The sequence below is a fragment of the Balaenoptera ricei genome, chromosome 3 (assembly GCF_028023285.1).
Source record: "Balaenoptera ricei isolate mBalRic1 chromosome 3, mBalRic1.hap2, whole genome shotgun sequence".
Taxonomy (NCBI): Eukaryota; Metazoa; Chordata; class Mammalia; order Artiodactyla; family Balaenopteridae; genus Balaenoptera; species Balaenoptera ricei.
The window spans coordinates 20993595-21017605 of record NC_082641.1 but is presented as its reverse complement, the minus strand read 5'-3'; the positions used below and the strand labels follow the sequence as shown (position 1 = coordinate 21017605).

Below are 24011 nucleotides of genomic sequence, written 5' to 3'. Positions count from 1 at the left end.
TTTTATAGCACTCTCTGCTAAGAAGTCTGACCTGCTGCAGGGTCTTGAGTAATTCCTAACAGTGTCTAAGAAAGCCCCCCAAACTGCAGGATGATCCAAGATGGGACTCATCAATCAGGGTGGCCCAGAAGCACAAGGCCAACTGTCAGTGGGCTGCACTCTCAGAAGACCAAACAGGAAGAGGAATCTCTAGCTTTTGAATCTGGATGCCCCCTGGAGTTTGTACTCCTGGGGGAGATCTCCAGAGAACTCTGTCAAATGTGGAAAACAAACCACTTGATTTTTTTTTGCCAGACACTAAATTAAACAGACAACGTTGCCCGTCAATCATTTAATCCTCTATACTTGCTTCTGGTCCCAGAAAGAAATTGTTCAGAAAATTGTTTATTAATCTAAGTCATATATATGGGGTATTTTTAAATTATTGTAGTTGTTTTTACAGTCCATTCCATTGATAGATAAGCTTAATTTCTCCTCTCCATTTCTATTTTTGAAGAAAAAATTGTTTCATTGGGATTCATAAAAATTGATGTATATTTTTCCATATCATTAATATTAAAATAATGCTCCATCTTACTCTGTAAATGTCACACACTCCAATTCAAGATTTGCCCCCCCTCCCTTTTTTCCCCTAGTCTCAACAAAATGAGTAACTACTTATTTATTTCTGACCAGATTGTGTTTATTTGCTTTAACATGCTTTCAGCTGTTTTCTGGTGCTGGACCATCTTCACTGGTATTTTTTTATTGGATGCAAACTTAAAGTTACCTGATTCAATGCCTTATTTTCCATTTGATATTATGTTACTCACTAGAGCAATTAGAGCAAAATGCTAATGATGATGATACCAGAATAGCATAGCATATTAGCCATATTCTGGATTTTTTTAAAAAAACCAATATAGACTATATTGGCTGTTTGAAAGAACAGCAGGCATAAAATTATCACTGTGCGTTAGAAAATCTATTCAACAATTTCTGATATTCTGAAGTTAATGAATACACACAAACAAGAAATTGTTAAACTCAGATAGTGTATCTTATAGTCCTTTGGATTCATTTATCAAAATGTATCCTTCAAAGAACTAGTCTAACCATTATAAATACTATCCTAATATAATTCTACAAATATAATTCTAATTTTCTCTACTGTCTTTTCCCAGTGTTGGGGATCAAACCAAATACGAACGATGACCAATATCTAAAAGTGTATCAGTATTCTGAATGAGAAAGAATCTCACACAGCAACATAAATTCCTCTGAACTAGTAATCAGACTTTTACTGGCAGTATTGAAAGATACGTTTTTTTACGTTTTAAAACTTGTTCATTTTTCTTCCAGCCAAGGAGGAAAGTATAAGATAAAATCTTTTATCAGTTATCCTTTTGGTAACAAATTACTTAAATTCCCTGTACTTCATAGATCAATACTCTGATTGCTTTTATAGTATTTTCAAGCTTAATGTGAGAAACTGAAAAATAAAAATGAACTGATATTAAGAAGTAAAAGTTCCACCAACAAAGCACTGATCCTCAAGTGTAATCTTAATTTAACGCCTGTGTGATAAAAAATTGATTGGATCTCAGTTTCTTCCTCTTAAAAGTAAAGATGGCCTTACACTAGATAAGCCACAAGACCCCTTTTAGCTTACAAACTTCGTTTTAGACAAATATATTAAAATGAATGCTTTACATGAAATGTTATAAAAACCTGCCACATTTAAAATTACTAGGCTTTCATTAAATAATTGGCTGTTAAAATATTTATTTAAATTCAGTGGATTGTATAGTTTTAATTATTAAACTAATCAATATAAGCAAATGAGTTATAATTAACCACATCCAAATTTAAAAAGTTAAATAATAGGAAAATGACTTTTAAGTGTGCATAGTACCAGTTGTTCTGTTTTCATTAATTGTCATGTACCTTGCCATGTCCTTTATCTGCTTGTGAATTTACAAGGAACACAGCAGGTTGTGAATTTTTAATAGGCTTTCCTCAAGGAAAGAAAAGGTCAGTATTAACATAAAATTCTTCTTAAGGATTTGTGGCACAAATGTTTCACACAGGGGTTACTGAGGAACTAAAGCCACAATAATCTGATATTTTTTTCTATGTTTAAAGAAACCTTAATATCTCACATAATAAAATAGCACAAGGTCAAATCAATATAAAATTTATTTCAGAGTAGACGCTTTAAGTTATTTAGCACTTGATCCATAATCCCACTTCTCAATAGCACAAACAACTAACTGATTTTGTTTAATTAAATATTTAATAAATCCAAGTATTGATAACTAATATCCAAATGAAAAAAGGAAGAGTAGTGAGAAAGCTACAGTTATAAGGACTAACCCCTGTCTGATCATTGCTTAGTAAATGAGTTGGAATGTAAAATAAAATTTTATCACACACACAAGGAATGACGGAGAGAGACAATACCAGGGTAAGGAGGGAAGAGTATGCAAAAGAAGAAATAATTACAATAATAAAGAGAAACTTGAAAAAGAGAGAGGGAGCTTAGGTGGAGGACTATAATTAAAGAACTTTGTCCATTGGTCTCTTTCTGTAACTTTTAGAAAATCAGCATCATCATCATACCCCTTAGTAGTTAACTCTGTCTCCCATCAGGTTCATCTGGGGCAGAAAGCAACTTCCCAAGTCTTAGGACATCTAGAAATGCATGTCTCTGCCTCATAGTATATATCAATTGCAGTCTCTTTACTTGTCCAATTCTCAAATATGTTTATTTAAATAATATTTCAATAAACATAGACTAATGTCAAGCCCCCAAATATGGTCATTTTTGTCCTTTTTTATTCTAGTGTTAGTGTTCCATTGTTTCCCTCTGTAAGAAAAGAAAATGCTTTTTCTTTTCTTTTATGCAGGCTCTCACAGTTCAAGAAAAAAATTATTATGTCTGGTTTCTTAAAAGCAACATTTATAAATTCATAGATCTAATTCATTTCTCTTAATTATGAGAAGGTAGAAATCCTTTCATTTCCGACTCACGAAACCAACAGTCCAGCTTCCAGCCCTCATCTCTTTGATTCCCAACTATCATGTTCAATTTTCTAATCCAACGGAAACTGCCACCCTATGTGGTCCAATTACAAGATTTAATTTTCACTCTCTGTAGTATAAGTGAAGGTAAAAATCCTGCTGTGATTCATATTGCAAAACTGAGCTTTATAAAAATTAAAATCTCACTATACTAGCAACTTTTTTTTTGCACGTCTAACCAATTAGAAGAGCAGAACTGGTCTTAATGATTCCCATCTTGTCTTATTTCCTTCTCCACTCTGAATCTACGTTCTATATTCATCCAGTGTTCTTTATGAGGTGTAAAATTTGTAAAATGCAAAAATAAATCCCAGGTTTTAACCTCTACTCATTCTTTATCACATAACTTAGGTGATATATGCTTAAGGAAATCCTCACTCATTCCTGTAGGCTAGTTTAGGGACTATCCTGTGAATTTCCATTACACACTGTGTTTGAATCTTCCATAGCACCAGGATGAAATTGTTCATTTACTTTTAGAACTACCTGATTCTTATGAGAGTAAATAAATATTTCTCAATTAAAATTGTTGAATGAATAGGCAATAAACATCATAACTGTCCAGTACAAATCACAAAGTTATATGATCAGATGATTGATAATATCAATAATCTTTTCTTGAACTATTTTGATTCCCAGACAGAATAAGAAATATGCAATGCTTATATCTGTCATTTGGAAAATTGCCACATTATTGTACATTTATATAATTGGAAAGTTTCCCAGCAACTTTGTGCATTTTCAGTTACTAAAAAGCTTCAGTCTTGTGACTTTTTGAGAGTAGTTCCCTGGACAACACAGTCATATGTTACTTCTGAGAGCCGTTTAGTTAAAAGCAGATATTTCTTGTTTCTCAACCTTACTTTGTTGTTTATGAATAGCTAAAAATGCAGTAAAAAATTATTTGTTACCTGACTTCTATATCTTTTTCTCCAAGTACGTATCCATTTGGGGTTTTTTTCCTATTATATCTGTAATAATGAGTTATTTATCCAAAAATCAGCAAAATGGAGTTTGATCCATATTTAATGGCTAAATGCTGATTATTACAAACCATTAACAAAAATATAGACTGCTTTTGTAAACCCAGCAGTTGTATATAATATATTGTATTACATATATATTGTATTACCTAACCAGTAATAAAATATATTGGGGAAGGGGGTTAAATATTCATTTAATTTAAACAATTTTGATATCCACATAAAAATGTTTTCACAGCCAAGTTCATTGATATAAGCTCCTATAAAGAAAAAGAAACTTTCAAATAAAGTAACAAAATTCTACTTTAAAGAGAATATAATCAGTGTAATACTTCTACAGGTAAATAGATAAAAATTTTTGTTGATTTAATCATCTAAAGAGCAAAAGTCAAACCTACTTAGATAAATATCTAACTCTATAATATTTTGCATAATGGAAGGATATTGTCTCCAGTTTTTATTTTTCTAAGCTACAGGTCAGTATGCCTATTCCAATTTATTACTATATTTTATATGAATATTAAAAAAGACAACATGCTACAAATGAACTTATTTACAAAACAGAAACAGACTTACAGACATAGAAAACAAACTTATTACCAAAGGGGAAGGAGGGAGAGGGATAAATCAGGAGTATGGGGTTAACAGATACACACTACTATATACAAAATACATAAACAATGAGGGTTTACTGTATAGCACAGGAAACTATATTCAATATCTTGTAATAACCTATAATGGAAAAGAATTTAAAAAAGAATATATAACAAAATCACTTTGCTGTATACCTGAAACTAACACAATATTGTAAAACTATACCTCAAATTTAAAAAAGACAACATGTGCATGATGATATCTAATTTATAATATATGCTTTATCAAAACTTAGAAAATCTACACATTCTTTTTCTATTTCTTCGCAGATGAAAAGCAAAATAAAAATTTTAAAGCATAATCTCTTACTGCAAATAAGGAAACATGATCTTAGCATTAAAAAAAATATTTATTGGTGTGGTGGTACAATTAGAGAAAAACTTACAATCCTTGTGTTTTACAAAGGCATGCATGGCTAAGTCTCTCCCTCAGGGTATGAATTCCATGACAGGCAAGGGGATATTCACATCTGGAACCCGCACATCCATTTGCAGACCATCCTTGAAGTACTCGGGACCCATTATTCCCTGCCCAAACTTCCTTGAACTTGCTTCTAGATCCTGGAGAGTCTCTTCTCCAAGTCAGTCTACCAACGGCCAGATTTACCCATTTTTATATGTACCCTTAATCCTGAGGGCTGGCCTAGTGTGCATCTGTTAAAAAAGGATATACAATCACCCCTCCACATCTGTGGGCTCAGTGTCTGTAGATTGAACCAACCACAGGTGGTAAACATAGTGCACAATCCATGGGTGGTTGAATCCATGGATGCTGAACCCATGGATACCGAGGGCTGACTGCATTATGCCATTTTATGTAAGGGATTCAAGCATCCTTGGATCTTGGTATCCACGGGGGTCCTGGAACCAATCCCCCACAGATTGGTCCTGGAACCAATCCCCCATCCACCACAGGGCAATTGTGGATGGAATTTGCCCATGACACATGGGGTCCTGGACAAGCGTTAGCACTGGGGTGGGATGTGGACTAAGCTGATATATCCACATGAATGCATGCCAAGCTCTTTGACGTGATGACTAGATTGTGGAAGATGAGTGTTGTGGGCATAAGCAAGGAGGCAAGAAAAAGGCTTGCCCTACATTGCATTGTTTCTACACAGAACTTGTTGTTTGCAGTTGTTAAGAAGATAGATTTGACAAGGTAGGAGACTAGATAGAGCATATTTTATTTTACAGTTTATTAATTTGATTTATAACTTTAAAATATATAGGCAGGTGTTATATAGACATCTATTTGTACTCTTGCTCTGAACCCCACAAATATTTCTGGGGCAGTTGTCGTCATTCGTGTGAATCAGAGAATGATGGGTAGGGTTTCTAACATAGAAGCCATGTCTCATGCAACTTTGCCTGTCTAACAGTTCTTAAAATATTGCTAATTCCAATAATTAATAATAAGTTTACAGGAAGTAAATTTCTTGCATAATATGAGAGTAAAAGAATTTTCCACTCACAGAAAGAGATGAGAGAAGCAATGTTTACACCAGCATATCAAGACTAATGACTTATGTCTTTGTCAGGAGTTATTTGCCTACGGAAATGGTTATTTACCAAGCAAAGCAAAGAAAGGAGCTGTGTTTGGTTTATTTTTATTACTTTTTTCCATTTAGAATAAAAATCACACTGATATGTAAAAGGCTAGTCCTATTGTTTACAGCATATAGATGAGTGTGATCATACTTATTCAACTCTTATTTCAAGAACTAAGATAACTGACCCCATTTTTCAAAGATGTGACTTGAGAGACCTTCTTTGAATTCTTTCTGCATTATGTATCTTTAGACATTATCATGGATATGCTCATTTTTATTACCCCTAGCTTCATTCAGACCAAGATAAAGGAGATGGATCCCTCAAATATATTTTATCTGGAGATGGAGCTGGTACTCTTTTCATTATTGATGAAAAAACAGGTGACATTCATGCCACAAGAAGAATTGATAGGGAAGAAAAGGCCTTTTATACTCTACGCGCACAAGCTATTAACAGAAGAACTTTGAAGCCAGTAGAACCGGAGTCTGAGTTTGTGATCAAAATCCATGATATCAATGACAATGAACCAACGTTCCCAGAGGAAATTTATACGGCGAGTGTTCCCGAAATGTCTGTTGTAGGTAAGTTCATTTACAGTGTTTATGATGGTATTCAAAAAGTATAAAAAATAATTATCAAGAAATTCTTAAAATATTATGATCAATTACTTGAAATCATATTTGATTCCCTGCTAAGAGTGCGTGTTTAATTTTCTGAATTATGAAATGAGTCAGGAAAAAGAAAGGATGAATGCATTTCTCACTTCCTATGGGTTTGTAACTTTCTACAACACAATAAATAGACACTTCCTTCAAAAATCCAAGAAAATACCATTGACCTTCAGTAGAAAACTATGAAAATGCAAATTTTTGTCGCATGGATTTGGAGAACAGCTGTGTAAAGTCCTGACTCCAAATATATTATAAGTACACTTAGAACACCATAAACATAGTCTAGAGTCTTTACATATATACTCTAGTCATAATTTGCCTAAAGAGTTTGTCTGGATTACCTAGATGTTATGAACATTGGAGTTAATTAGATTTTCTATCACTTCATATTAAATATTTTAAAACATCCTTTCAATTTAACCATTATATATAAAACTCTGCTGATATAAATCTCTTATTCAAATAAACCAGTTGAAAATCAACAGCTAATCACAAACTGATACAGAATTTAAAGTTAGGCTGCAGAAGCAGTAAGACAGAAGGCTTGAAAAAACTGGAAGTATAACATTCAAGAAAATAGACTTCCTTTTTCAATGTAAATAAATGGAAGGTGTATTTGTAGGCAAAGAAAGTTAAGATTGATTTCATGTTTTTGCTAAATAGAGAACCACAGAAAATTAAACATCAAAAAACAATAACATTTTTTAGAGATAATGTATTTGGATTTAGTAGAATAGATCATTTCTCAAATGTGGGAGAAGTATAAACTGATGAAACAATTCTGATACATTTTTTCCTTGTAACAATTTTAATAGAAAATATCCAACTGCAGTTCTCAAAAACATTGTTCAGAGATTATTATTTAATATTTACTTCACTAAATCCCAAGGACTTTTGGCAATCACCTTAATATAAAGCCCTTTTATATATTTTGAACTTTATTAAATAGCTTCTAATAGTTCTTGGGACTTGGGATCATCTTGGATTGTTTCTAAATTTAGAATTTAATCTATTCATAAAATCATATTCTAGAACAGATGTTAATTATTTTTATAGTTAATTAGTGGAGAGAGAGAAAAAACAGCATACTTACTCCTTTGTGATTAGATATGCCCTTTACACAAAACAAATCTATTATGTGAAAATGAATTTAAATATCAAACCCGAGCATTTGTAAAGTGTCTGCATTTATTATAATCTGATACACTGTAGCATTATCTATTACATGCATGAAAATACACCTGTTGGCTAAATAAAATATGTTGTTGAATTCAAAGTTCATCTATAATACGCTATATGTGTATTATTTTCATCTAAATTATATATGAATGTTTCTTTAAGAGGTCATTATTAAAGCCAAAAGTCATTGAAGTCTTCCATGAAAACCAGTGCTTTTGCTCCTCCTTCTGGTACTGTGCAGAACTAAGCTGAATTTGGATACTTCAGGTACTTCTGTGGTGCAAGTCACAGCTACAGATGCCGATGACCCTTCCTATGGGAACAGCGCCAGAGTCATTTACAGCATACTTCAAGGGCAGCCATATTTCTCTGTGGAACCTGAAACAGGTCAGGAATCATGAATCAGTGTTTGTTCATTTAGTAGTCTTTATGATCTTTATAAGTAAAAAAAAAAAAAAAAAGGTGGGAAAATAAGAACAAAATCCTAACATTAATACTCACAGAAGAGTGATGATGCCACAGTTAAAGATTTAAGAACTCAAAGTTGAATGATCGAGCGAGCTAATGGGAATATACCTGCTTTTATGTTTTTGCATCTGGGTTTAGGGCACTAGACAGCACATACGATATTCTTTAGGAAATAGAAAAACATCACAAATCGGAAAATATTTACATAGAATCACTTTTACAATTTCTAGACAATAAAAATTAATAGCAAAAGCGTTTTCATCTTTCAAAAATCACTACTATTTTGGATTTACAATTTGTGAGCTTAATCAACTAATAATTGAGATTTTAATGAGCATAATAAAAGGTTTTCCATTTTCTTCAAGGTATCATCAGGACTGCTTTACCAAACATGAACAGAGAAAACAGGGAGCAGTATCAAGTGGTCATCCAGGCCAAAGACATGGGTGGCCAGATGGGAGGCTTATCGGGGACCACCACGGTCAACATCACGCTGACAGACGTCAATGACAATCCGCCACGCTTCCCCCAGAGTAAGCTGTCTTTAATGGTGTTTGTGCAGGGCAAAAGCTTTAGAGTAAAAAAAGAAAAGAGGAGAAAAAGCAATTGTCAATCATTTCATTTAAAACAGACCAAAAATGTGCTACAAAAATGAAGAAAAAAAAATATGTATATGCTGATGAATTCACTGTTATCAAGAGATAAAAGTTAAATATTTCAAACATAGTTCATTCAGAGACAGAGGGATCTATGATCACAAAACCTCTCCATATATATACATATACACATGCAAGCTTACATATATACTGTCTCTCTCTCTCTCTCTTTCTATATATATATATATATATATATATATATATATATATATATATACACATATACATATATATACTCTGTCATCTAAGAACTATTTCTGTCAGCAAAGGAAATGTTTTATTAAAAAAAAAAAAACTAAATTATACTTCTACAATGAATGTGTTTATTTCTACTTAGAATTTAATAAAGAAGATTCTAACTTGAGGGTAAAATTTTTCAATAAAATAACTAATTTGCCATATTGTAAGAACTTAGCCAGAAAGAACTACATAGGGGGAACCTTACAAACTAATCAGACTTCCATTTAATATCACTGTGTCAGACTTGCATGTAATATCTGTGTTTGGAATGGCAATCATACTAAAACATTTTGTATTTCTGATGTATTTCTAGACTTATTTTGTGGTTTAGAATGAAACCTTCAAATTCTCAAAATAGGTCAAGAAGAAGTTAAGAACCATTAGCTTCTGACCATATAATTACATTTATTTATTCTCCTTTCTTATGCAAATTTGGTATACATGCAGCTAGAGAGGATGGTATTGGGTCTCAGTGGACACCGCCAAGACTCAGCCAATTTCCTGCTAATCTAAAAGACCCTTTACTTCAAGATGGAATCTCACGTTGTTAGGAAATGTGGCATAAAACACAGGCTTTAGTATGATCTGTGTTTTTAATTTTTAACATTTGCTGTGTATTAACTTCTAAATTGATATCCCAATTTTAGTTTGTTTGTTTTTTGCCTTAAATAACTTTGTGATAAAGTATTAAAGTGTAAAAAGCAATAGCTTTCTGTGATATTTATATCTTTATACTAAAGGCCATTGCACAGAAAGAATTATAGTCTAAGAATTCACTGTATTATTTTGACTCTTTAAAAGCACTTCACCTCTTTTCTTGTACTATTTTTATCTAACTTTGATTATACACATGATTTTAGTTGAATTGTCTAAAATCACATGTGTGGAAAGATTATACAATTCAGAGAGAATATTCTTGAGTGGACTCATCATATGCTTATGTATTTTTATGATATTTTGTTGGATATTTAAGGTACATGCTCCTCAGGATTGCTACTGTGGCGTTTGGCCCAAAACACAGAGAAGGGTGTTCGCTTGTGCTGTTTTCAAATTATCAGGTTTCAACTTCAGGTTACCTTTAGCATCTGCAGGGAAAAGCAAACCAATAATAAATCTTTATAGTTCTTTTAGAACAGGTCTAAAGACATGCCTCGTTGCACTACAATTTAAATTTCACATTTTATATGTATTTCTAACCACCTCTTAGCATGAGCCTGTTACCAGGAGAATGGACATGCAAATCTAGGAGAACAAACCGTTAAGTGGTTGCATAATCCACAATGAGCAAAAATATTTGTGAAAAAAGTATTTTATGAGTAATAAATGACCATTAAGAGGATTATTATAGTTTAAATTCTCAGGAACATATATACACATGTGTCCAAAATACAGTCCATTTAAAAATTATACATTTGATAAGCAAATTAATAGATTCTAACTAAATGGAAAAACTAGACATTTGAAAGATGAAAATATCTGATAAAAATTTATTTTATCATTTTTCTTCTACTGGAACACCTTTATTAATTCATTCACTAATTACTTTCTTTTCTTTTGTTAAGTCAGAATTTGTGGTTGGTATCTGGTAGGCACATTACACAAGCCTGACATAATAATAATAGTAATAATAATAAAAAAAAAGAAACAGCAATAGCATAACATGTTTTCTGAATGGCGTTTTTATTTCACCCTGTATCAGGTTATTTACTGACCTACTTTATTTTATCAAAACAACTCATTGAGGTCAGTATTCTGATCTCCATTCTACAAATGAGAAAACGAACATTATAGACATTAAGGCCGAACTGCAAGTAATGGCAGAGGTGGTTTGAAGTCCATGACCAACTCCAGATGTACAACACAATATATTACGAGAAGTTTTAGAGCACCCTGTATCTTGTCTCATTATTTTTTAATTATAGATGGAAACATAATTTACGGATCTTTATTTTCTCAATTATCTTTTCTCCTATGAATATTTGCAACCATATCTTACTGTTGGGAACACTCAGTCATGGCAATTAAAATGTTACTTGATAGTCTAAGTCACCTAACATGTGGAAAACTAGTTTTTAATTTCTCATATCATTTCATTAAATAGCCAAGGTTTGGAGGGAGTTCCACAGCTTATGAAGACCTTCATATGTAGCATATCACTGAAACTCACAACTAACTTGTGTAGACTCATTGTTATTATCATTATACCCAACATACAGAAGAAGTAAAGGAGGTTCAGGGTGGAAATAATAAAGAGGACAAACTAGTACTGCCTAATAGAAATGTGCAAACCAAAAATGTGTGCCACAATAGTAATTGTAAATTTTCTATCAGCCATATTAAAAAAATAAAATAAGCAGGAGACATTTATTTTAATCATATGTTTTAACCCAATATTATCCTTTAAACATATCATCAATATAAAACTTATTCAGATGTTTTACATTCTCTTATTCCATAATTCTTTGAGATACACTCTTTCATTAAGTATTTTCCAGTTACATCAAGGCTCAAGTGGGACTAATGACATTTCCAGCCAATAGCTGCATGAGGGTCAGTGGCTTGGCCAGTGGCTGCCACATGGGCCAGTTCAGCACAGACTGTGGGGGCATCCTCTTGAATCCCAATGCTGTCTTCTTCACTTAGTAGCTTTTTCACCTTGCTCCACTGAACCGACCTTTTAGTAGAAAGGTGCCATTTCAGTGCCTTTCAGTAAAACTGGAGAGCAGTGCCTACCCCATGGAGTGGGAAGACTGAATAATTTAAAGCAGGGGTCCCCAACCCCCTAGTAGTCAGCGGCCTGTTAGGAACCAGGCCACACAGCAAGAGGTGAGCTTTGGGGGAGCGAGCAAAGCTTCCTCTGCCACTCCCTGTAGCTCCCCATCGCTCGCATGACTGCCTGAACCATCCCCCCAACCCCGTCCATGGAAAAATTGTCGTCCATGAAACTGGTCCCTGGTGCCAAAAAGGTTGGGGACCGCTGATTTAAGGTATATGAAACGCTTGACTCAGTGGCTGGCACTAGTGTATTTATGTGCTCTGTAATACTGATTTGTCCAAGTACTGCTGTATTATTATTATTTTTCAATATTATAAAAGTAGAGTCAAAACTTAAACTTTCATACAGATTGATCCAAATTCCACATTTCCCAATATGGTACATCTGCGGAAGATAAAAATCTCCATCATTTGGAGGGGACAAGGACAAATGAAAGCCCACATGTCCTCCTTCATTGTTTAGCTTATTTATTGTGTGGGTCTATAACAATCATTCTCAATCAGGGACGGTTTTGTCCCCCAAAGGACATTTAGCAAGGTCTTAAGACATGTTTGTTTGTCTCAACTGGTGGTACTACTGGCATCTATTGGGTGTAAGCTAGGGTGCTGCTAAACATCCCTACAATTCACATGACAAAGAATGACCTGGCCCAAAATGTCATCAGAGGTGAGGTTGAGAAACTTGGATATTATCTGAGGAACTGTTCAAGTGAAATCAGAAATTTTTTTGTCTAAAATTATTTATTGAGAACACTCTTGCACCAAACATTATTTTAGAAACAAGACATATGAATATTGTTAAAAAAAAAAACTGTTTTTTTGTCCCTATGACCTTTCATTAAAGCAGGGGAGGCAGATGATACATAAGAAAACAATTCTGTACATGCAAGGTATTGGCTCAGTTCTGGTTAAAAAGAGGAACACAAGTGTTCCAAGGGAGAGGATAAGGGAAGGTCTTGCTCAAGAGGTGATATTTCATCCAAACACTGCAAGATGGAATAGACTCACCATACAAAGAGATGGGAAAGTCCTTCAAGCAGAGGGAACAGAATATGGAAAACCCTGAGTTGGAAGTTGAATGATGTTGAATGGAAGTTGAATATTAAGAAATGAAGACCAGTGTGGTTGGATCTTACCAAACAACAAGGAGGTTAGTGAGAGATTAGATCAGGGAGCCCTACACTCACAAGAACATTGGCAATAGTCAATTATTGTTGGAATTAACAAACACATAACTGTGTGCCTGATCTAAGTTACCATTATACTCTTGTGGTTTTAGAGGTATATAAATATGTGAACATTTATAGGACATGTACACCTTAGTATGATTCTAAAAGAGAGGCAATGGATTAGAAGGCTGGGGTGCACCTGAAAACTGAGTTCCAAAAGTCTTTTAGGTTCTTTTGCTCCAGATATTAAATTGTATTTTCACTACCAAAACAATATCTCTGTTGAAATTATTTCAGAATCCTGGATTACTTCAAGTGACTTTAATTTTAAAAACAATTAGTGAAGAAAAAAGTCTATTGCTTACCTTCCACCCATAAGCACTGTGCTTGCAATTAAGCCCATGAAGGTTAATAAGTTTTGTTACCTTTTCAGGGCCCGAGAGTGGGCTCTTGTCTAACACTCTGAAATGAATTGTCCGAGGAGACACACATACCGACAAAGCAAAAGACTTTATTGGGAAGGGGCATCCGGGCGGAGAGCAGCAAGATAAGGGAACCCAGGAGAACTGCTCTGCCATGTGGCTCACTGTCTCAGGTTTTATGGTAATGGGGTTAGCTTTCCCGGTTGCTTCTGATCAATCATCTTGCTTGTGCCCATATTTGCTCTGACTCAGGGTACTTCCTGGTGGTGCACGCATCTCAGCAAAGATGGGTTTTAGCATGAGGGTTTCTGGGAGGCTGGCGGGACATATTATGGGCTGGTATCTCCTCCCTCCATTTGGCCCCTCTTGAATTCTCCCATTTAGGTTTCAGTGGCAGCACCATGTTCCTTACTGAGATCTCCTGTTGTGAAACAACTCATGCAAGCAGTTATTATTGTGCCTGGCCAGGGCAGGTGGTTTCCGTCAACAGTTCCCTAACATCTTGATTCCTGATTACAAGTGGTTTACTGTCCAGGAGGGGAGAGAATATTTCAATATGAAATGATATGTCTGACAGAATTTAATGGGCATACAGAAGAGCAGCACTTTTCCAAATAGGGGGAAGGAGGACTGAGTGCATCCTTTACAGTGAAAGGTTTTCTGGAGAATTTCTCTTTTGATATAAATCTTCTTCAGACTACTAAAAGCAATAAGGGCAGGAAAGGAAGGAGAGTTCATGAAGTTGGAAATTAGCAAAATTACCAATGTAGGATATTAGCAAAGGGCATATTCTGTGCAGGTAAAAAAAAATGGTAAAGGATTGCTTCAAAGCGGTGATGAGGGTTATCTTTGGTGGTGCCTTTAATGTTTGCTTTTCTATTTTTTATCTATTTTTGTAACTTGATACAAGAAAACCAGAATAACAAAGGATAGAAAAGGACAAAAAGGACAAACGTGACAATTGCTTCGAAGTCAGATAAAACGAGTGCTGAATAACATAATGAGGGTAATTGTGGGTGATCTTTCCCAATTGGTTTTAGTAGAAATCATTTCAAAGAAGCTGGAGGGTAGTAAACTGAGGAATAAAAGAAAGTCAGGAAGACGATCAAAGAAATAATGCCTGCACTTTAAGAAGCTGAGGTGAACAAGAAAATTAAATAGAAAAGGGATATATTGTAATAGTTAAAAATAAATCCTGGGTTAAGGGTGGTTCAGTAGATAATTTTGAGAGCCTCCTTTGTCCAGGCTCAAAGCAGGAGTTAGGGCTTCAGTGGCCAACCAAGGACATGAACTACTGGAGGAAGGTGTAGAAGATAAAGTGATAATCATAGGAATACATAATATGGTGTCTGGCAATGGGGTAAGTGCATGCAGAAGAGAAAGCAGAATAAAGGACTAGAGAATGGCAGGGGTGCTATTTTAGGAAGCATGAATAGGGGAGACTTCTCTAAGGAGGCCTGAATAATTTTAAAAACTGAAAATGCATAAAATTAGACAATTCAGCTCCTCTAGACATCAGTTTCTACATTTATAATACTTAGAGTGCTACAATTAAGAAATAAGGTCATATATAAAATGTTTTCAGTAGTATCTAACATATAAAGGTTCTCCATACATAAGGATTTTCCTCCCCTTCCTTCTTCCTTCTCAAGGAGTATGATCAGTGTTTCAAATCTTGTTTTTCTTGCTCTGATGCTGTGCTGCTATTCATTAATGGCCCACAAAAGATGAAATAAAAGTGCCTTAAACCAGGAGATACCTATAATCTCGGCGGTGTACCTCATATGAACAAATGAACATCCGTGGATGAGGACTCCAGAGCAAATGTTCCTGCTCTCCAAGCAGTCAAATGTACAATGGTCCTTGAATTTCACTATGTTTCGTTGTGCTAACAGAGACAAAAGTTTTACTCTATCACCTATATTCTATCCACCTGGTATTTTCACTTGAATATTTTAGTCTCTTTCACCTCACATCCTTCCTTCTTTCCCTAACATCAGAAAAACAAAATAGGCCCCATGGAAAAGGTCTATGAAGAGAGTAAATTACTGGAACCTGATCATTGTAGGGCTTGGCAAAAACACCCGGGACAATGGGATTTGTGCCCAAATGGCCTTTTAAAAAAGCGGCTCTGGAAAAATGCTATGATACTAATTTTCATCTAGACCAGAATCAGTGATTAAGGAATAGCTGATCTGCAGAGGTGAGCACTGAATAGCAGCTCCCAACATCTTTGCCTTAATACAGAAGAGAATGTTGTATGGTAAGACTCTCTCAAATCCATTCCCAAAAAAGAAGAAAAGAAAAAGAAAAAAATGAAAAATAGACATCAGAAAGGAAGGTCCAGGCTTAGAGGAAAAGAGTTTACAAAAGCGATTATGTCGATGGTCAGGGTTCCAGTCAACCAGCTGGTGCCTAGGACTTGGCTCTAGTACTTGGATGGGACAGTTCCTAGGACTCAAGAAGAAAGAAAGCAACTAAACATCTGAGATCAGGCAAAAAATTCCAACCCACAAAAAGAGCCAACTCTAGAACATAGTTTGAGAAGACCACAGCTTGTTATTCATATGTAGCTGCTTTCCCACACATTGTATCACAGAGAAGAGAGAGATTATTTTTCTCATCCTGCTTAACAGTGAGCATGGCCTCCAGAGAAATCCAGCTCTCATAGAACCATGCCCCTGATCTACTTAGCACTGAGTCACAAACATGTTTGCAGACAGCTTAGGTGGAAAAGTGGAAGTCAAGAAGCAGTAACAAACACATTTATGTAATAGCTGAGCTGGGATTTAATGAGGAGAGAAAATTTATAAACTACATACAAAATATAATATGATTGAGTGATGGTCTTATTTGTATTTATTTATCTTTGACCTCTTAAGATGTTTCAGAATATTATGTATATAGGTAATCAAGATCAAATTTATGAGAATTTGATATGATATTTATTATGCAAGATTACAGATCTATCCCAAGTGCACTCAAAAGAGTGAAGTTATTGCTGCTTACTATATCTTTTTGCCATGACTTATTGAGAATGGTAACAAAAATCCATTTTTCATCATTTGGTTGTCAGTTCTGAAAATTAAAACAGAATTTCTCACTTATAGGAAAGTTTTTTTTAAGATAAATTATAGATGATGGGCACTTGGGTGTACAAATAAATTTAATGAGACTCTAATTTCCTGAGTATTTTGATGCCAACACTTTATATTTCCATCAAATTATATAAGATTATACACAAATACAGCTAATTCAGATGCCATACTATGCAACTGTAGAATCACTCAGCTCCTAGAAGAGATTTCATACCTAGGTTTGTTTGTTTGTTTTAACTGCATGACCTTTATTGGCTACTGACTTTATTTAGCTCATTAAATTACATAAATATGGATTGTCTGATTTGCCTACATTTAAATAAAATAAAGCAACAGTATAAAAATAATAGTAACAGGCACAGTGTTACAGCATGGACTAAACACGGTAAAATATAAAATTAACTCTTCATATCTGTATAATTATAATATAACATAATATATTTATTTACCCCTTTTTATTAGTTCAAGAAAAACTGAAACATGAAACTTAAATCACTTGTTTATGATTCTACAGCTGGAAAAGAAATAACAGCCAGGTTGAGGATCCGGGTTTGATGATTCAAAAATCTGTGCTTCTAACCACTATACCAAGAAAGAAATTGGTACATCAAAGACTCTCTTTATCTTCCCTGGTACATCTTGCCTTTAGTTAATTCAGTGATTCACTACTTGTATATAGATTACAGGAACAACTTTAGGTAGGACATACTGAATTCTTACAATGTCCATGCATTTTCATACAAACCCAGGAAAATCAAACCTTTATTTGTTAGTGCTTTTGCATTACCCAAGGACCAAACATGAGTGACTGCTTTGCTGGGATCCTTATGCTGCTTGGCGGATAGATAAACAAGTTTACATGAGACAAGGTCGTTCAAGGAAATGTCTGTATGATCTACGCAGGGATTTAAGACACGTACTTTCAGTGAGCTGTGAGACTACCATTATCCCTGCCTGGTACAAGGGAGGTTTGATTTAATAAGTGCTGATTTTCGCTTTGTAAATAGAGTCAACCTTGCCTCTACTGGGGATTCTAAGGTAATGTAGGCCCCAGGCTGATCTGCATATTTTAAAATTATCAAGCACATTTCAAGTAGAGCAACAGTCAGGTATGTCCCAAGGAAGATGCTTTAGCCTGAGAAAGAAGGGAATGAAATTAAAAATGTCTCTTTTCTCCCTTTTTTAATCTAAAGAAAATGAATATTCTTATATTCAAAAGCACTGTTCTACAATTTATATAGGCTAGATATAGCTCTGATTTTTACCGTGATCACAAAAATAGCCTCAAATATTTGTAGGATTTTTCCCCATGGTCCTAGTACCTAGAATTTGTAAGAATTACAAAGAAAGAATGTTATTGAAGCATTCTTTGATTTATTAAACACTGATTGAAGCCGTACTATGTGGAAGGATGTATGATAGGAAATAATAATAAACTAATTATTTTATAGAGAGAAATAAGAAACAGAATACATACATAAATGGTTTGCCTTTTGAAAGATTATAAAACACAACACCTCTCTCTCTCTGTCTCTCTCACACACACATATACACACACACAAATAAACATATATACACTTATTTTATTATATCGTAGTTTCCCTCACACACAGTCTCCTTCACTCTTTTGCTTGCTTGTGTATATAGGTGGAGTTTGTATATAGGTTGCATAAATGTAAGTATATATGCACATATACACATATATATGCACATATGCATGTAAACATATACACACATATAACTGGAGAATGATATAATAACATTCACGCTATAATTGTCAATTAAAGCCTAAATCATAAAATGATCAACCCTTCAGATGTAAGGGGACCAGGAAAGAGAAAAATATTTAAGTGTTTTCCAGGCAGGAAAACAGGCATTGAGGGGGAGAGCGTTTTTGTTAGGGAGGACAGAATGAACACAGGTGACATCAGAGAAATGCGTGTGATTTGGTGTGGCTGGATCCCAGGGCTTGAAGCAGGTGTTGTGAGAGATGAGAATGGAAATATAGCAGAGTCAGCATCATGAAAAGGGTTGGATACAAAAATAAAATGCTACATATGTTATGTAAGGGAGTATTTTTTAGGAGAACACCAGGCACAGTTCTTCATTTTGTCTAATTATTCTGGCAGCAACGAAGCACATTGCTTGGATCAGAAGAGCAAAGGTTGATGAGAGTCTGAACTGAAGCTGAGGAGAGGAGGAATTTGAGATATAGTTAAGTAGTTGAGCCGTAGGACGTAGTAATTAGGTCCATAAAAGGTTCGAGGGAGAAAGAGAGCAAAAGATACGTTCTAGTTTTCTACCAGAAGAGCTTGTTTGAAGAGAGACAGGGATTTCAGTTTGATTCGAACGTTTTAAATTAAGATTCCTGCAGAAAGATAGTGGTTTTAAATACCTAGGAGACAGTGAACTATGTTGATCTGATGTACACACACGATATATAAGTGAGAACAGACGTGATGATCTCAGCTAAGCTAAACGTTTAGAGTGACATAACTGAGGAAATGTACGATTTCCAAGTATGATGAAATATATACTTCTCTAAGAAAAATAGAAATTATACAAAAATCCACTTGGCGCTCTCCAGTTATTCCCATGGAAAGTTGCCTTAGACTAAACGATTTAGCATTTTTGCATCATGGGATTCGAAGTCCCTCTGTGTTATGGTATCCTCTAGAACACACTTGGAAAATACCCCTGGGTAGGTATAGAGAGAGATATATAGAAACAGAACTAGCTGTGCAAATATATTTAGACTCAGTTAAGCCGCTGTTACAGAGTTTTTAGTAAGCCTACAATTTCAGGGAAGACGCATTGCAAAGAGAATGAGTACCTAGTACAATGTAATATGTTTATGAATGACTCTAAGGTTATCTTAACCTCCCCTGATTCTATATACTTTTTTATGTTCCTACACATTGCAATTGTGTGTATTTATTGATGCCAGTTAACTTGGAGACAATTTCAAAGAAATGAATCAAGATGGATTCCCCAATCTCTGGGGATCAATGGCAGCTTCTCTAAAAGCTTTGTCCTGTTGCTTTCTTCAATGGCATGAACAGGAAACTGACATCTTGCAGCATCTCATTTTGCTATAATTTAACTTAAATGCCCAAAGCTAAGTTGGTGATCATGTCTCCAGTGCTCACAGAATAGGTTTCTGCCTTTCCTCTAGTGGGAGTCTTCAATTCCAAACCCTCAATCCTCTGTCAGTCTCTGGTGTGACTTTCAGCTCTCCGCTCCTTTTCCTAAATGCCCATTTAGCATTGCATAATTTCCTTAACTGCTCTGCAGTTTCCTCTCAGGAGCTTTATCTTGTTTTTAATTTCTTCCTGTTAAGCTCATTAAAAAACATCTTTTAAACATTATACAATGGAATGGTTTACAAATGTGCATAATTGTGTCATTTTTCTTAGAGAAAGTGTTGTTTGAGATTATTATGCAGCGAAGAGATGTGACAATAAGATTACACACAAAGCAAATAAAAAAATTAAACTAATGTTAAATTATTTTGTTGATTCACATATGTGGTGCTTTTTTCTCACAACTCTGGAAAAGTACAGAGTTAATGTAAGTGTGAATAGAAACAAGGGCAGGGAACAAAGGAAAGAGTCAAATTATATTTCTTGGAAACTTACTGGTTTTTATCAACAAAACAAAACGGCAGCTGTCTGTTGCCAAGCTTCCAAAGCTATGTTTGCCCTCTTAGCTCTCCCATTTGTTTTCTGGCATCTATTTTGTTGTTCCTGAGGAAGTCACGCTGTCACATCTCTTACTGTGCCCATCTTATGCCTTTCCTCCAAAGTATCTTACATTGAGCTGTCAGTTACTTCTGTTTCCAGTACACAAATCTGCAGTGTTTTTAATACTCAAGTGCAAAGGTCCTATTGATCACATTTTTGGTGGAAAAAGTGACCTGGAATACTTAATCTTGAATCAAAAAAAAAAAAACAAAAAAAACAAAACAGAAATGCATTAAAATTGTTTTAAGTCTTTAATAATGAAAATTTAGATGTTATGTGAGGTCGTTAATAGTCTCAGAATACACTTATTTAAGTACCCTTATCTTTTGGCCAGTCCTTAGGAAGTATTCTTTGCAGTATTACCATTTAGATTTTTATTTCTAAATACAATTTTTCATAGGTGATATGGAAATGGCGATTACCTTTCTCCTCCTTGCATTTGCGCCTCGCACTTAAGTCGATAACCAAACCAAGAACATACTCACTGGGAAGAAATATTTATCTGCCCTAAACATTAAAAGAGAAGCAAATGATTCAATCAGACACCTGGGAATGAATTTAAAACAACTATAAATTGGAATTGATAGGAAAGCATACCACATAATTAAAGCTTCATCAACTGTAAGATAAAAAATAAGGAGCATGCAAGTAGATGTCTTTAAGGAAACATGAAACGTAAGATGGGTGACAGGTGCTACTTTGCCTTTGTCAGTGTGTGCAGTACAATCTGTCTCCTTTCTGGACCCCCTCCTGCTGCTCCCCCTACACGGTAAACACCCTTGCATGCTCTTAATTAAAGCAATTTCAGTTTGCTTGACAAACTAAGATACTTGTGTTCAACAGACGAGTCTTGGAAAAACATTTAAAAGTATGAATGAATAGCTCTTTCACATCTTTAAAATATAGAAATGCACTTTTTAAACTTTGAAGTAAACCCAATAAATCTCGTCCCTGAATAGACTTCTGAGCATAAATGCAATTCCAGAGAAAGCATTATCCAATTATCTATCTTGGGCACTGAATAAATATTTATTGAATGACTTAATTACTAAAATTACCATATAATCAAAACGATCATGAATGTGTGTGTTCTATATGTGTATACAACATATATACCTTTAATATAGCTATCTGAATAATTTAACAGAAGAGCTAAATCTATGCTATTTTGATGAATGACCTCAATCTTAATCATTGCTTTTCTGCAAAGTATGGAACTCCTTGAAAACATTTTTATTAGTATTTCAAGGAAAAATAAATATACTTATGTGCATGTATATACACACACTCACTATGTGTGTGGGTGTGTGTATCCCTTATATATAAAATGATTTAGGCTTATTATAATATGAATCAATGGAACATGATCACTTCCCTGGTAAACCTCAGAAAGTACTGAAAATTAACATGGATAATGCTTACTGTCATCAAAATGAAATAAACTTTGTGATGGAGATCGTCTCTGCACCAACCAAGAAATAAAATGAAGTAATAAGTGATTTTGGATCCTTGACCAGAACTATTGTGACAAGTTCAAAGCAGACAGATTTTCAGAATCTAAGCCTGTGCCTAGAAATCCAAGCAATCTCAAAAAAAGTCTAAGCTAAAAATAAAAAGTGGGAGAACAAATTCCCAGAGAATACTCCCAGTGAAATCTATGTGACAGTAAAATTAATGAAACCAAAAAACTGGTTCTTTTCTTTCGTACTCTCTCTCTCCATGTTAAAAAGATCCATGATACAGAATCTTTTTACCATAACCTGATAATCTCCGATAATATCAGGTCAATTTTCTATTTAATGTTTTAAAAAATAATTTGCTTCAGGGAATTCCCTGGTGGTCCAGTGGTTAGGACTCGGTGCTTTCACTGCCGAGGGCATGGGTTCAGTCCCTAGTCAGCAAACTAAGATCCCATGTGCTGTGTACCCTGGCCAAAAATAAAAATAAAAAAAATAATAATTTGCTTCAAAGTATTAAATTCATAGATAAAATTTTTAAATGAAAAATAAGCCACCCATTCCATTCTTCCTCACCCATAGCTCTAATCATCACAGAAAACAACTTTAAACTGTTACTCTTTTTAGTTCATCTAGGTTAAGCTGTAATTCTTTAAGTAATATTTTCTTGTTATTTTTAAAATATTTTTTACATTACCTTTTGACTTCTTTTCATTATTCATGAAAATGGAGTTCAGTAGCATCTCAGTCTATGCTCCCCTTAATATAATTATGATAACACTTTTTAAAATTTCTCTATTGGTTTTCTTTTTTTTTTTTAAACATCTTTATTGAAGTTTAATTGCTTTACAATGGTGTGTTAGTTTCTGCTTTATAACAAAGTGAATCAGTTATACATATACATATGTTCCCATATCTCTTCCCTCTTGCATCTCCCTCCCTCCCACCCTCCCCATCCCACCCCTTTAGGTGGTCACAAAGCACCGAGCTGATCTCCCTGTGCTATGCGGCTGCTTCCCACTAGCTATCTATTTTACATTTGGTAGTGTATATATGTCCATGACACTCTCTCACCCTGTCACATCTCCCCCCTCCCCCTCCCCATATCCTCAAGTCCATTCTCTAGTAGGTCTGTATCTTTATTCCCGTCTTGCCACTAGGTTCTTCATGGCCTTTTTTTTTTCCCTTAGATTCCATATATATGTGTTAGCATACTGTATTTGTTTTTCTCTTTGTGACTTACTTCACTCTGTATGACAGACTCTAACTCCATCCACCTCATTACAAATACCTCCATTTCATTTCTTTTTATGGCTGAGTAATATTCCATTGTATATATGTGCCACATCTTCTTTATCCATTCATCCGATGATGGACATTTAGGTTGCTTCCATGTCCTGGCTATTGTAAATAGAGCTGCAATGAACATTTTGGTACATGACTCTTTTTGAACTATGGTTTTCTTAGCAAATTTAATTGTTATGAAATCTCTTTTATATCCACCATTCTCAGCCTTCCTCTCTGTCTTTCTGTCCCAACAGCATTCTCACTGAAGCACTAAATATATTTAAGAACCTTTTAACTGTCTTTAAAAAAAAGCTCTATAATTTTTAAAATACACTTTTCAAAGTACTATACTATTACCTGTAAAAGTTTGATCTTTAGTCCAAAAATGTATACAAAAGCATACACTGGCTTTCAAAAGTCTTAGAGGAAAAAAGTCAGACATTTTATTTCCCATGTAATGATTTCAACTACTGACTATTAAAGATCCTCTTTAGCAAAGTTGTATTTTCCAAGATGTTACAGGTTTGTGCTTTAGATGTGCAGTGGGTACAGCTGTTCAAAATTTGTTAGTGAAAAACCCTATAGCACTTAGC

At 34.5% G+C, this 24011-nt stretch overlaps 1 protein-coding gene across 2 annotated transcripts in view; it reads left to right on the top strand.

Annotated features, from left to right (window-relative positions):
• Window positions 1–24011, top strand: part of CDH10 (cadherin 10) — a 119250-nt gene that overhangs the window by 56220 nt on the left and 39019 nt on the right. For both annotated transcript variants that reach the window (XM_059919229.1, XM_059919228.1), the window contains exons 2-4: window positions 6540–6834; window positions 8371–8490; window positions 8937–9104. In XM_059919229.1, coding sequence (XP_059775212.1) covers window positions 6540–6834; window positions 8371–8490; window positions 8937–9104 — 583 coding nt within the window. The remainder of the gene's footprint in view (window positions 1–6539; window positions 6835–8370; window positions 8491–8936; window positions 9105–24011) is intronic.